Source organism: Myodes glareolus, chromosome 2 (assembly GCF_982192425.1).
Source record: "Myodes glareolus chromosome 2, mMyoGla1.1, whole genome shotgun sequence".
Classification (NCBI taxonomy): domain Eukaryota; kingdom Metazoa; phylum Chordata; class Mammalia; order Rodentia; family Cricetidae; genus Myodes; species Myodes glareolus.
Genome location: NC_142027.1, coordinates 131,744,476 through 131,759,175, shown reverse-complemented (window position 1 = coordinate 131,759,175; position 14,700 = coordinate 131,744,476). Strand labels below are relative to the sequence as shown.

Sequence of the window (14,700 nt, the reverse complement as noted above, 5' to 3'; positions counted from 1 at the left end):
CTGCTGACTGAGATAAACCTAGCACACAGGATACACCATGAAAGACCTGATTAACAGCGCCCCACACAGCAGGAAAAGGTTTGGAGAGAAATAATATGTCCATATTCCCAAATATTATTTTTTAAAGATTTATTTATTTATTATGTATACAGCATTCTGCCTTCATGTGTACCTGCACCCCAGAAGAGGGCACCAGATCTCATTATAAATAGTGGTGAGCCATCATGTGATTGTTGGGACTTGAACTCAGGACCTCTGGAAGAAGAGTTAGTGCTCTTAACCACTGAGCCATCTCTCCAGCCCCTAAATATTGTTTATAAATGTTCTTTTACATTTAAAGGGAAATATAGTATAGACATAAATAATTTGCATAGGTATGAATTTTGCTTTATTGATATAAATTTAAGGTCAATCTTGTTATATGTATATTTCTGCTGTTAAGATATTGTGATTGTGTGGTTCATTTAAAAATGTAATGTATAATTAAGAAATATAGGTTATAGACAATCATCTATAATAGTCAAGTTTGTAGTCATGTTAGTTAGATTTTCTAGATGTGCATAGATATATTTCAGATAGGCATTCTTCATATCTTTCAAAGACTACAGAATATGGCATTAAAATGTTTTAATAACTTAGGGCTTTTCATGACAATGAGACATGTCTACTCCTGGCAGCACCAATCTATTTCAATAGGAAGATGGGCATTGAAGAGGCTCCTTATGGAGTTGGTTAGGCATTTGGGCAAGAAACTGCTCTTGCCTGGACTGATGCATAGACTGGATACAAAGAACCCACAGAGAGAGAACTACTAAACTTGTCTAAAGGTGAGACGATCCTTCAGGGTTCCTGTTTCATGAAAGAGCCTGCGAGACATTCTGCAGGACACAGAAAAAAGTGACTGAACTGTCTTTAAAATTTCCTGCTTCATGGAAAAGTCTACTGGATACCATGGACCTGTAGGCTGAAGATGGATGTCCCAATGGTACAGAGGAACTTTGGGTGACTGTACAGGCAGCGAGATGTCTCTGTCATTTCTAGAGTTTTGGAAGTTGCTCACTTCTTGTTTAGTTAGGTAATATTAAATCCTTCTGGAATTTTTGATGGAGTTGAAGAATAGATAGATAGTTATAGTTTTCCTTTGTTATGATAAAAGATAAAATAGATATAAATATTGCAACTGTAATTCTTGCTTGATACCTGTTTTGTTATATGTAATTTTACTATGTTAAAGTTAAAGCCTTCCTTTTCCTTTTAAACAAAAAAGGAGAAATGGTATAGGAGATCCTTCTGTTTATGTATTGCTTTCATTGGTTAATCAATAAAGAAACTGGTTGGCCTGATAGGGTAGAACTTAGGTAGGCAGAGAAGACAGAACTGAATTCTGGGAGGAAGAAAGCAGAGTCAGAGAGCTGTCATGGAGACGCCAGGTCAGACATGCTAAATCTTTCCCGGTAAGCCATGACCTCATGGTGAACACAGATTAATAGAAATGGGTTAAATCAAGATGTGAGTTAGCCAATAGGAGGCTACAGCTAATGGTCAAGTAGTGTTTTAATTAATACAGTTTCTGTGTGATTATTTTGGGTGTAAGCTAGCAGGGTGACTGGGACGACAAGCAGCCCGCTCCTCCTGTTACACACACCTTTAATCCCAGTACTAGGGAGGCATACATCTTTAATCCCAGCACCAGAGGGAATATAAAATGGGAGGGGAGAGAGGCTCTGTCTGTTTAGTCTACTTAGTTTGTGGTTACCCAGCCTTGGTAGAGGTAAGATTTCTCTAGTGACTTGGCTGCTTTGCTTTTCTGGTTTTCGGGTTGAATCCCAATATCTGCCTCTAGATTTTTATTATTTGTGTTACAGCTTCCAAATCTACACAGGCTACCATTGCTCTTGGCTGCCCCACCAGAACTAGATGGTAAAATCAATTGCAAAGACACAACACACTCTGATTGAAGGACACAGAGCGATTAGATTGAAATTTACCTGAAAACTCCTTCCCAGGTGGATAGTTCTCATAGTACTGGAAGGTGCTATGTAGGTCATGGGCCAAGAAAAGGCAGCAAAGATTTTGCACCCTACAATACTGATCTTCCAGGTAACATGTGTTCACTGTGTGATAGTGGTACAGGGGTTTTGGAGGTAACCAACTGTGTTTGCATTGGATTTGAGCCTGTCACAGACTTTGTGCTGTAAACCTGGTCCAAAGCCCAAGGCTTAGCAGGTCATAGGGAGGAACCTACTACTGACAAACTACCTTCCAAATATTTATGCTTATATCCATAGATTAGTTATTTCCCCAACATTTAATGTAACGACTTCTAACTAGCCAAAGTGCTGAGAATAAGAGATTATTACTAAGAGAATATTGAGTGTTCAGTCCTAAAGGAGACTGTTCTATAAACTTACCTTCCCACCTCCACCCTCACAGGTTTAGGGAACATCACAGAATGAGATGTGGGGCCGCCCTCTCAAACCTCATCCAAACCCCCTATCACCACTGCCTCGGCAGCAACCCTTTCCTCTGTGAGATGGCACACCTCCCCTTGTTCAACATTGAACACACTGTGTGCTGATTCCAAACGGTGACATGTTCTGGGAACTGGAATATGGACATTTTTTTTTCCTAAGACAGGTTTCTTTGTGTAGCTTGGAAGTCTGTCCTGGAACCTGCTCTGTAGACCAGGCTGATTTGGAACTGACAAAGATCTGCCTGCCTCTGCCTTCTGAGTGGGGGATTAAAGGCAAGCACCCCCATTTTCCAGCATGGGATAGAGACATTTTTCAGGGATGTGATTAATCTTCTAGGGCTCTACTAACTTGGAATTTCATTTCTGAAATTCCAAATAGTTAAAGGAGAAATTACAAACTATTTTCTTTTTGTAAAAACTTCTTTTTAAAATTGTTTCTATTGAGCTATCTATTTTTCTTCTCTCCCCCTCCTTCCTCTCCCCTCCCCTTCTACTCTCTCCCATGGTCCCCATGCTCCCAATTTACTCAAGAGATTTTGGCTTTTTCTACTTCTCATGTAGTTTAGATCCATGTATGTCTCTCTTAGGGTCCTCATTGTTGGCTAGGTTCTCTAGGATTGTGAATTGTAGGCTGGTTTTCTTTGCTTTATGTTTAAAAGCGGCTCATGAGTGAGTATATATGATATTTGTCTTTCTGGGTCTGGGTTACCTCACTCAATATGATGCTCCTAGATCTATACATTTGCCTGCAAATTTCAAGATGTCGTTATTTTTTCTGCTGTGTAGTACTCCATTGTGTAAATGTACCACATTTTCTTTATCCATTCTTCAGTCAAGGGGCATTTAGGTTGTTTCCAGGTTCTGGCTATGATAAACAAAGCTGCTATGTACATAGTTGAGCACATGTCCTTGTGGTACGATTGAGCATTCTTTGTATATAGACCCAAAAGTGGTTTTGCTGGGTCTTGAGGTCGGCTGTTTCCTATTTTTCTGAGAAATCATCATACTGATATCCAAGTATGCACTCCCTCAAGCAATGCGGGAGTGTCCCCTTCACTCTAAATTCTCTCCAGCCTAAGTTGTCATCAGTGTTTTTTATCTTGGCCATTCTTACAGGTATAAGATGAAATCTCAGTGTTGTTTTGATTTGCATTTCTCTGATGGCCAAGGATATTGAACATTTCCTTAAATGTCTTTCAGCCATTTTAGAGTCCTCTGTTGAGAGTTCTCTGTTTAAGTCTGTATCCCATTTTTTATTGGATTATTTGTTGTTTTAATGACCAATTTCTTGAGTTCTTTGTATATTTTGGAGATCAGACCTCTGTCTGATGTGGGATTAGTGAAGATCTTTTCCCATTCTGTAGGCTGTCGTTTTGTCTTGTTGACTGTGTCCTTTGCTTTACAGAAGCATCTCAGTTTCTGGAGGTCCCATTTATTAATTGTTTCTCTCAGTGTCTATGCTACTGGGGCTATATTTAGGAAGTGGTCTCCTGTGCCAATGCGTTCAAGTGTAGTTCTCACTTTCTCTTCTATGAGGTTAAGTGTAGATGGGCAAACAGTTTTCTACTAAAATGTTTATCTATCAGTAGAGTTTTCATGCCTACTGTCCTGAGAGAATGGTCATTGTTTCATTCTGAAACAGAGTCCCAGGGCTTCACCCCTTCCTTGTACTGTGACCTTTAGTGAGCAGCTTAGCCACTCACCATTGCTACTTCCTCATCTGTGAAATGAGTTTCACAGCAGTGTGACAAGAACCAATGTCTCCTGCCAGACCTGATGGTGTAGGACTTTAGTGCCAGCACTAGGGAGGCAGAGGCTGGCAGATGTCTGTGAGTTCGAGGCCAGCCTGGTCTACAAAGTGAGTTCCAGGACAGCCAGGGCTATACAGGGAGACCCTGTCTCAAAAACACAACACAAAACAAAGAACCAGAACATACGCAGGGCAGGCCCCAAACACTATTGCCTCCAGACCCAGAGAGAGGCCACGAGAGGCTTCCTGGAGGAAGTGGTGGGGTGGGAGGAGCTGGGATTTGTGGCAACGGTGAAATTACTTGTTGTTTGATAGAAGGTGGTGGTTGCACACCTTTAATCCCAGCACTCGGGAGGCAGAGGCAGGCGGATCTTTGTGACTTCGAGGACAGCCTGGTCTAAAAGAGCTAGTACCAGGAGAGCCAGGGCTGTTACACAGAGAAACCCTATCTTGAAAAATCAAAAGAAAGGAAGAAAGAAAGAAAGAAAGAAAGAAAGAAAGAAAGAAAGAAGAAAAAAAAATTACCTGTTGCCAAACTGCATCTCTAACACATGTAACCAAGCAATGCTTTATGTAAGGCCTAGGTGAGTGATAGCTCATCCCTCAGTAGTAGCATTGTGTTGGGGCACACACATGTGCAGAAATGTTTGCACTTAGTGGAGATCAGAGGTCATAAGGTCCTCCTCAATCCCTTGCCACTTTGTTTTCTGAGAAAGGGTCTCTCACAGAGTTCTGTTAGGCTAATGACCTCCATGAATTCTATTGTCTACTCCTTCAAACCTGAGTCTGGGGTTACAGACACGTGTTCCTACACTAAGTTTTTAATGTGGGTGCTGGGATCCAAGCCAGGTCCTCATGCTTACACAGTAGGCATGTTACAGACCCCAGGTTCTCATGCTTACACGGTAGGCATGTTACAGACCCCAGGTCCTCATGCTTACACGGTAGGCATGTTACAGACCCCAGGTCCTCATGTTTGCACAGTTGGCATGTTACAGACCCCAGGTCCTCATGCTTACACGGTAGGCATGTTACAGATCCCAGGTCCTCATGCTTGCAGAGTAGGCACGTTACAGACTGAGTTAGCTCAAAGCACTGTTTTCAGTAGTCATGAAACTTGCTAGGTATGGTGGCTCATGCCTGTAATCCCAGAATTTTGGCAGAAGAGGCAGTAAGATCATGAGTTCAAGGCTAGACTGGGTCATTTAGTGAGATTTGCTGAGGTCAAACATGACTAAATGAGTTCTAGTACAAAAAACAACAACACAGAAAGAAAATCTGCATGATGCAGGGAGCCTCTGGAGTCGCTCCTGCTGCCTGCTGCCTGCTGCGCTCTGGGTTCCTGGGAATCGCACAGGCAGAGCTGTGGAGCGGACAGAGCCGTGGAGCGCACAGAGCCGTGGAGCACACAGAGCCGTGGAGCGCACAGAGCAGTGGAGCGCACAGAGCTGTGGAGCGCACAGAGCCGTGGAGCGGACAGAGCCGTGGAGCGCACAGAGCCGTGGAGCGGACAGAGCCGTGGAGCGCACAGAGCCGTGGAGCGCACAGAGCTGTGGAGTGCACAGAGCCGTGGAGCAGACAGAGCTGTGGAGCGTGTTGGGAAAAGCTGTGCTGTCTTCTCTGCCAAGCCGCATGCTGTGCCCCGTGGAAGAGGTTCGAACCAAACCTTTAGAGTTTTAGAGTATTTCTCCCTGAAGCCTCTCCCACTCTTGGGGATTCTTTCTCCTTTTCCTCAATAAACCTATGTTCACACTAAAAAAAAAAAAAAAATTCAATCTTTAAATATTTTTTATTTCATTTTATTTTATGTGTATAGGTGTTTTGTTTGCAGGGGCATCTGTATGTATACCCCATGAACACTTGGTGCCTGAGGAGACCAGAAGAGGGCATCAGATCTCTGGAATTGGAGTTACAGATGGTTGAGAACTGTCATGTAGGTGCTGGGAATTGAACCCAGGTCTTCTGCAAGAACTGCCAGTGCTCTTAACCACTGAGACATTTCTTCTGCCCCAACACTAAAACTTTTAATTCAAAACAGAATCAAATCAATAAAGTGCCTTGCTAAGCATAGAGTAGCCAGGGGTGGAAAAAAAATCACAAACTTGGTGTTGATCCTGTGTTTTTAAGTTTTGCTATTGTGTTCCTTGCAGATTTATATATTAATGTTGCTATCCTAGAATGCAATCTCAGGGCTGGGGAGATGGCTCAGCCATTAAGAGTGCTTGCTGCTCTTGCAGAGGACCAGAGCTGGGTAGCTGGCAACTGCCTGTAATGCCAACTCCAGAGGATGTGTTGCCCTCTTCTGGGCACCTACATGCACACACACACACACACACACACCAATGAAAATAACAACAAAGCACAATAGTAACTGTCACTGGATTTGGGAGAATAAGTCCTTAAGTATTTGGTAGCCCCTCACTGCCCTCCAGCCCAATTCCAGCTTCCTCCCTGAGACCTTTCTTATGGATGTTCCAGGTTGAATGCCTGAGGTACAGGGTGATGGATACAGATGTAACGGCAATGCCGGCTGGTGCTAGGGCAGGGGCTGGGGGTAGAGCAGGGCTCTGTCATCCTGGGAAGGACACTGTCTTGGGGGCAGGGCAGACTCTGGGGAGGTGATGTCTAACTGTGGGACAGGAACCTTTTAGCTGAAGGAGGAAGTGAGAAGGGGTGGGGCTGAACTTGAGAGGGGTTCTGTGGTAGGATGAGGTAGCAAGACCAGGGCAACGGGACAAGAATCTTAGTACCATAGACGGGAATGGGTGTAGGGACCAGTGGCAGTGGTATAGGTATAGGAGCATCAGAACTGGCCCTGGGCAGGGACTGGGGAGACATGAAAAATTCCAGATACCCCTTTTTAAGGTTTCTGTTGCTGTGATGAAACACCATGACCGAGAGCAAGTTGGGGAGGAAAGGGTTAATTTATTAGCTTATACTTCCACATCACTGTTCATGGAGGGGTGCTGCTTACTGGTTTGTTCCCCATAGCTTGCTCTGCCTGCTTTTTTTTTTTTTTAATGGAACCCAGAACCAATAACCCAGAAGACACCACCCACAATGGGCTGGGCTTTCCCACGCCTAACACTGATTAAGAAAATGCACTACAGGCTTTTGTACAGTCAAAGCTTCTGGAGGCATATTTTTCTCAGTTGAGGTTCCCTCTGCTCAGACGACTTTAGTTCATGTCAAGCTGACATAACCAGCTAGCACACCACCTCTAAGGCAGCCTAGGCTCTGTCTTCTCTGGGGAATCCCCAAATATTTGAATTTTGAGAACATAAAATAATCGCAAGGAAACCATACTCGCTGCAGACATAGAAGCGTGGACACTGGGTAGTCTCAGGAGCCTGTGGCCGAGAAGATATCCCTTGTTTATTGGATCACATCCGAGACCATGCATGGCCATCAGTCAAAGCACAGCTCCAGACTGGCGAGCCCGGCTGAGAGGTGTTACCATTAAAACCTATTTCACTTAATGCTGAAAAGCTCGTGGGCTAAGTTCCCAGGCAAAAAGTATGCACTGCCCTCTGTTGTGGTATAGCTGTATACTGAAACCTCAGAGGACACTTGGTGTTGACATAGCAGGTAGACACTGGGGCCATCCTCGGGTCTTTATAAACCTAACGGGTGGCTTTTAGGAGTGAGCAACTGGAGGCTTCCTTACACTGCAGTGTGACCCCCTACTTCAGCCCACTGAGAGCTCGTTATACGGTTCGGTTCGGTGGTAAAGGAGCCTGCTCACCCAGGCTGACTACCTGAATTTGATTCCTGGAAACCGAATAAAGGTGACTGGCTTCACAGGGCTGTCCTCTGACTTTTACAGAAAGCCGTGGCATGCCCTTGTTCACACGCATAGCGCGCGCGCACACACACACAGATAATAATAAATAAAAATTTAAGAAGAAAGACACCCTTTTAAAGGTCCGGGACTGTTAATACCCCCAGGTTTCAGCTTGGGCATTGAGGAGAAAGGTGGAGCTGTCTGCTAAACCCCAGGGAAGTAGTGGGATTGGAGTCCTATGATCAGTAAGGTCTGGCACCACACAGAGGTTCAAGGTAGGGGTAGGGGCTGTATGTAAGAGAAGTTGCTACCAAGTCTCCCAGTACCACCTTGCTGGAGTCCTTCAACCCCTTACAGATGCTGGGCACTTCACCCTGCATTCCCTCACCTCACGGCTCCAAAGGTCCACTGGTGACCTTTCCAAACCCAATTCAATGTGTCTACTGCTCCCTGTTGCCCTCCCTGAACGGGCCTCTGGTGGGCCACAGTTCCCTACCCGATGGTGTCTATCTTCCTCGGTTAATCTCTGCCTTCCAGCAAGTACTACTCTATAGAGAGAAGCCTTTTCTCACCCCACCGGCTAGCTGGGTTTCTAGACACCAGAAGGAATTCATAGATTAGATCAGCCCCTGGAGCAGCTGGGGCTGGAATCCGGGACCTTGAGTGAGCTGGGCACCCTCCTACTGGGCTACACCCTAAGCCCATGCAAAGTAAGTCTGCAGGCGGATTTAACAGTCCCGGAGGATACGCTAATTGGCTTCTGGATCCTCGACGCCTCGCACTTATTAGGAGCAGAATAACTTTTATGAAAGAATAAACGGAGGCGTTTTTGCAAAGCCTTGGTTCTGCAGGCCTCCCAGGCCTCAGTTTCCCCAAGTTGTGGGCTAGCGGGGCCTCGGACGTGTGGCCAGGGCTGGACTGCTGCAGCCTTCGCGGGGGCGCGCGCGGGTGGACGTGACCGCGCGGAGGGGCCCGCCCCAGGCCGGCCACCGGCGCATGCGCATCATTGCCTGCGTGCTGCGGGCCGGGCGGACGCGGGGGCGGGGGCGGACGCGGGAGGGAGGCAGGAGGAGGGGCGGGCCCGGCGCGGCTGCCCGGCCGGCTGCTGGAGGCCCGGGGCCGGGCCCGCGCCGCGATGGCCCTGGTGACCCTTCAGCGCTCTCCCACGCCCAGCGCCGCGTCGTCCTCCGCCAGCAACAGCGAGGTGAGCCCGGCCGCGCCCTCCCGCAAGGTGTGAAGCGGAGGCGCGTCCGCCCTTGGGGTGCGGGCGTCTGCATCCCGGTGACTGAGCATGCGCGGGGTCGGGGTCGCGCGGGGGGCGGGAGGGCGGCGGATGCTGCTAGCGCGCCAGGCACCGGGAAAGGCTCTGGGTTCGCGATCACAGGGTGGGCTCCAGGCCTGAGCTCTATGCTGCTGAGAGTCGGGGTGGATGGAGACCGTCGCTCCCCGGTCCCCAGGACGGCCTGCCCTAGGCTGCACTACCCCAGCCCGTTTCCCCCCACCCCCGCCATGAACCTAAGGCCTCTGAGTAAACCCCTGAAGACCCAGACTGCTGCAAGGGACGGCCCGCTGTGCTTGAACCAGCCCTGCAGGCCCAGGAAGTTGCCTCTGAAATCTGGGCCCTGTCCCCTGGTTGTGTGTGCCTGCATGAGCCTCTGGCTCAACAGCCCTGTGTCCCCGTGGTGTTGTGGTTTGGTCTCATCTTGCCGGGACTGGCAGGCACATTTGCTGAGCGACTGTGAGGTTAAGCCTCCAGGGTCCCTTCTGTCTGAGGCTCTTGAGTTTTATCTACAGACTGAAGGTTCTGGTTGCCTCTTTCTTTTCTTGCACACAATTAGGCAGGGCAACTGAGAAGTTAGATTGTAGTAGAGACTTCCCACACAATTCGGTTCTCCTACATCAGTTTACAGAGTACTCGTGTTCTTCCTACAGAACTTCAGGAACAACGTAGTGGCTCCAGAGGGATTGTCCAGGCCTTTGCAGTCTAAATTTCTCTTCCTTCCTCTCTCCCTCCTTCTGTCTCACCACGGAGCTCTGCTTGGCCTGGTACTGTATAGACAAACCTGGACCCAAACTTGGCATTGGCCGCCTGCCTTTGCCTTCCAGGTGCTGGCATTTTAGACGTGCCCTCCATACTTGGCTTTCAGCCTGGATTTCTGACCAACTTCCATATTGTTTTTGGTAACTTAACACCTGATCACTTCCTGTTCCTGCCGCAGACACGTTTTTAGATTTTAAATTTTTTTTTTTTTTTTTTTTTTTTTTTTAGTTGAGATGTAATTCACAGCTCGTGAATTTACTTTTGGGAAGTAAATTCAGTTCAGTTGACTCAGACCATGCCCCATCACTGCTAAGTTCAGAAGCTATCAGCACCTCACCCTCCTGGTTCACCACCCCCACTCCAGGAGGCCCCTCATCTACTTTCTCTACCTTTGCCTGTTTGGTGTATTTCATATAACCAGAATCATAGTGTTGCCTTTGTCTGGCCTTTCTATCAGTACAGTGGTTTCAGGGTTTATTCAGGTTGTGTCATGTGTTAGTATATCATTTCATGAGTGAACAATCCATTACATGAAGGTAAAAATTTTTTCTGGAAATTTATTAGAACATTTTTATCGTTTTATTATTTTTAGTGCTAAGTGTTGAACCAGGGCCCTGTGTGTTCCGTCTACTGTACTACATCCTCAGACCATGTTTTTTTTTTTTCAAAAAAATTGTTTTATTTTAAATTGTGTGTGTCTGTGTCTGTCTGCCTGTCTTTATGTGCACGTGAGTACAGATGCCCGCAGAGACCAGAAGAGGTCTTTGGATCCTGTGGATCTTGGGCTACAGGAGTTTGTGAGCTGTAATTACCTAATTCAGTTTTAGTAGATACAAGATCATGCCCCATTACCTCCAAGTCTTGAAGCTCTCAGCACCCACCCTCCTGGGTCACCACCTGTAGGTGCCTTTGCCCCTCATCCGAGCTGTGTGGGAAGAGAGTCTCTACTACAATCTACAGTTATTGATGGGGCTGCTGCATCTGATTTTAGGTCCTCTAGAAGAGCAGCAAGTGCTTTTAACTGCTGAGCTGTTTGCAACTCTGTCCCAGCCTACAAATTAAGTTATTATAGAGTTTCTCTGTGCATCCCTGACCGTCCTGGAACTTGCTCTTTAGACCAGGCTGGCCTCGAACCCACAGAGATCCACCTGCCCCTGCCTCCCAAGTGCTGGGATTAAAGTTGTCTGCTACCGCTGCCCAACTTTAAAAACAAGTTCCGATGACCAGTTAACAAAGCTCAGCCAAAGGGCTGGGGAATGTCAAATGCTGAAAATGTGAGAAAGAGTCCAGATGCCCAGGGATGTGAAAGGTAGAGATGGGAAACCCCCAGAACAAGCTCCATGGCCAGGCTAGTGAGATTAAGAATCCGTTCAGTGAGAAGACCCCGACTCAAAGTGGAAGACACCAACATAGTCTCCAGCATCCACACACAGTACACATGCCTGTATACACACATACATTGCACACACACGTGAACACATACCACTTACACACACAAGTACACGGAGGTAGCAGGTGAGCCATGGGTTGGGAGATCTGGGTCCAGATTGGCTGGATCTCTGGCCTGCCCTTCCTCCACTTGGCTCCTTCTGTCCCAGTCAGCTCGTCTGAGAGGCCTGCATTGCATCTTAAGGATCCTGGTCTTCACTGGCTCTTCTCTGGCATTCCTGACCTAACATCACCTTTCAATGGAAAACCTCAGAGGGTAACCGAGAAATAAATGGCTGTGGATCCTCTAACCCCCGCCCCCCATCACCACCACTTATCAGAATGCCACTTATGAGTCAGGGACATAGTAGTTTCCTGACACAGCAAGGCTAGCCACGAAGCCTGGGAAACCAAGAGAAATCACAGCCCTTGGCCTTACAGCAATCCTGTCCTCTCATTTTGTCTTCCCTGCACCGTTCCTTCCTTCCTTCTGGATCTTTAATTATCCCATGCTTGTAGTTTCCGTGTTAACCTTATCTGAACTCCTTTGTGAGAACAGGGCAGCCGAGGAGTAGCTGCAGCAGCCTCCCTGGAGTGCACAGGAACATTGTTTTTGATAAATGTGCAGGGTTCCTCTTTTCTCCCCTCCCCCAGGCATAGGCAGGTCTCCAGACACTTCGGCCTGGGCCAGGGTGTCTCAGCCTCCTTGCTGACACTGACACTCAGGGCCAGAGCCTTCTCATTCAGCAGCATCCTGTGTTCCCACTAGATGCCAGTAGTACCCTCCGAAAACGCCCCAGTGGCCCTTGGTGAACAAATGCTTATATGTGTTGTTTGCCGCTTGTTTGCTTCCCTCTAGCCCTGTGGTGTGTGGGCCTTCCCTCATTTCTTCTTCTCCCTTACAGCCAGGAGCTAATGTGGTCCATGCCTGTGTGTGTATCTGTAAAGCCGTACACAGAATCTTCATATAAGGCGAACGCCGGGGCCTTATGGTGTACTCATTCTCGGTTGAAGTTGCCACCTCTTGCTGTATATCCTGGCTGCCCATTTTCCTTCCTATCTTAGTGCTAGACCCGTTTCCTGTTGTCCTTGGCTGCCGGCTGGATTGTCCGCAGTCAATCCTGACCATCACATAGCTCCCAGGTTCTCTTCCACACAGTGGATGCCTGAAGAACACAAGTCCCTCTGGGGCAGCCTTGTGTTTTCTTCTTGTTTTATGTTTTCTCCCAAAAAGAAATAGTGATGGGGTTAGGGGATGAGTTTAGAGTTCAGTGCCCGGCCACCTTCTGTAGAACAGCCTTTTTTGGACAGACCTGACGGCTAGGTTGTCTGAGCTGCTCTTAAATTCCCAGCTCAAGCACTTCCCCTGCCTCAGCCTGTTTAGTAGCTAGGATGACAGGTGTGTGGCCCTGCTTTGGAATGGATTTCTAAGCTGGACTTACTAGTGCCTGGCTTGACAGAGAAATAGATTTCCTAAAAACATTGCCCTGTTTCCCTTAAAAGCAAAACCAAAATAAGACTCAGAGCCAAGTGTGTCTGAGAGCTGAGGGCTGAAAGCATGTGTTGGGTGGCAGAGCCTCAGGCTCAGTCGGGACTGTGGCAAGAATGGGGGTAAGCATTCGGAGAATGGGGGTAAGCATTCGGAAACTTGCGAACGTGGTGGGAATGACTCAGGAGCTACACATCAGGTTGGCAAGGAGAGGGCAGGGGTGTGACGAACACACCAGCCTCCCTCCTGGATGCCTTTATCTTTTCCCGGCATCCAGGGGAGCCTGCTGTCAGGGCTGAGAGCAGCATCTGTAGGGTTACATTCTCTTTCTCTCCACAGTTGGAGGCTGGCAGCGATGAGGAACGGAAGTTGAACCTCAGGTGAGCCCACTTGTGTTTGTTCTTAGGTCTCACAGACAGGTAAGGAGCAGTGTTGCTGCGCTTGAAAAATCTGATGTTTTACCTGTGTGAAAGTGTCTTAATGGAAGCCGGGAGTGGTGCTGGGGAATGGTGCTGCATGCTTGTAATCTCACCCCTTGGGAGGGATGTGGATCTCTGAGTTCGAGGCTAGCCAAGGCTACATGGTGAGATACTGCTGTATGAGTTACTACTTGTAGTACACACCTCGAATTCCAGCAGTTGATGAAAAAGCAGGAGGTTTGCAGGTTGAAGGCCAGCGTGGGCTGCATAGTGAGAACTTGTCTGGAAAAAAAAAATGAAAAAAAGAAGGGAACCAGCTTGGACTTACATAGTAAGACCCCATCTTTAAAAAAATAAAAAGCTGGGAATCTGGCTCAGCGACAAAGCCCTCGCCTATTGTTCACAAGCCGTGGGTCCATCCACAGCGTTGGCAATAAATGAAAATGTTAAGTAAGAAAACATACGTGTTCAGCTGCTCACTGCTTCAGGTGGGAGGAAGTGCTAATGATGAAACACAGGGCCCCAAGCATGCTAAGCAAATATTCTGCTGCTAAACGACGCTCCCAGCCCTGTAACTGCTTAACTTATCCTTTGGAAAAGGAGGCAAATAGCTCCTTTTTCTGTGCTCTACTTCATTTTCTTTTTGTTGTTGATGTTTTGTGTGTGTGTGTGTGTGTGTGTGTGTGTGTGTGTGAGAGAGAGAGAGAGAGAGAGAGAGAAAGAGAGAGAGAGAGAGAGAGACAACTTGGAACAATCAGTTTTCTCCTCCGTGTGGGTTCCACAGACAGAATTCAGGCCCTCAGGCTTGGCAGCAATCACATTTGCTGCCCCGCCCCCATCAGCCGCTGATACATTTTCTTGAAGACGTTCCTGTTTGTGTTTGATAATCACTACACAATGCCCTCTGCTTTTATCCTGCTTTCAACAAGTTGCTACTTTTGAAGTCACAGCATGGTTTCTTGGAAGTAGATACTCAGCTTACTCTGTCAGTTCATGTGAGGTGGGCTTGTTCTGTGAGATTGTGACCAACTTATAACTGTGCTCACTTCAAATGTTCTTGAGAACTGGAGCACGGGCTGCTCCTGCATAGTACCTGAGTTTGGTTCCCAGGACCAACATGGAAATTCACAGCCACTTAGAACTCCAGTTCCAGGGGATCTGGCTCCCTCTCTGGCCTCAGGCACCAGACATGCATGGGTGCTTAGGGATACATGCAGGCAAAATTCCCAGGCACATGAAATAATAATACATTTTTAAAAAATTAGCTGGGTGGTGGTGGCACACGCCTTGAATTCCAGCTCTCGCAAGGCAGAGGC

At 47.3% G+C, this 14,700-nt stretch overlaps 1 protein-coding gene across 1 annotated transcript in view; it reads left to right on the top strand.

Annotated features, from left to right (window-relative positions):
- Positions 1–9,085: 9,085 nt before the first annotated feature.
- Ssh1 (slingshot protein phosphatase 1) overlaps positions 9,086–14,700 on the top strand; it is a 52,243-nt gene continuing 46,628 nt past the window's right edge. The window contains exons 1-2 of the mRNA XM_085680666.2: positions 9,086–9,211; positions 13,305–13,345. Coding sequence (XP_085536792.2) covers positions 9,143–9,211; positions 13,305–13,345 — 110 coding nt within the window. The 5' untranslated portion in view covers positions 9,086–9,142. The remainder of the gene's footprint in view (positions 9,212–13,304; positions 13,346–14,700) is intronic.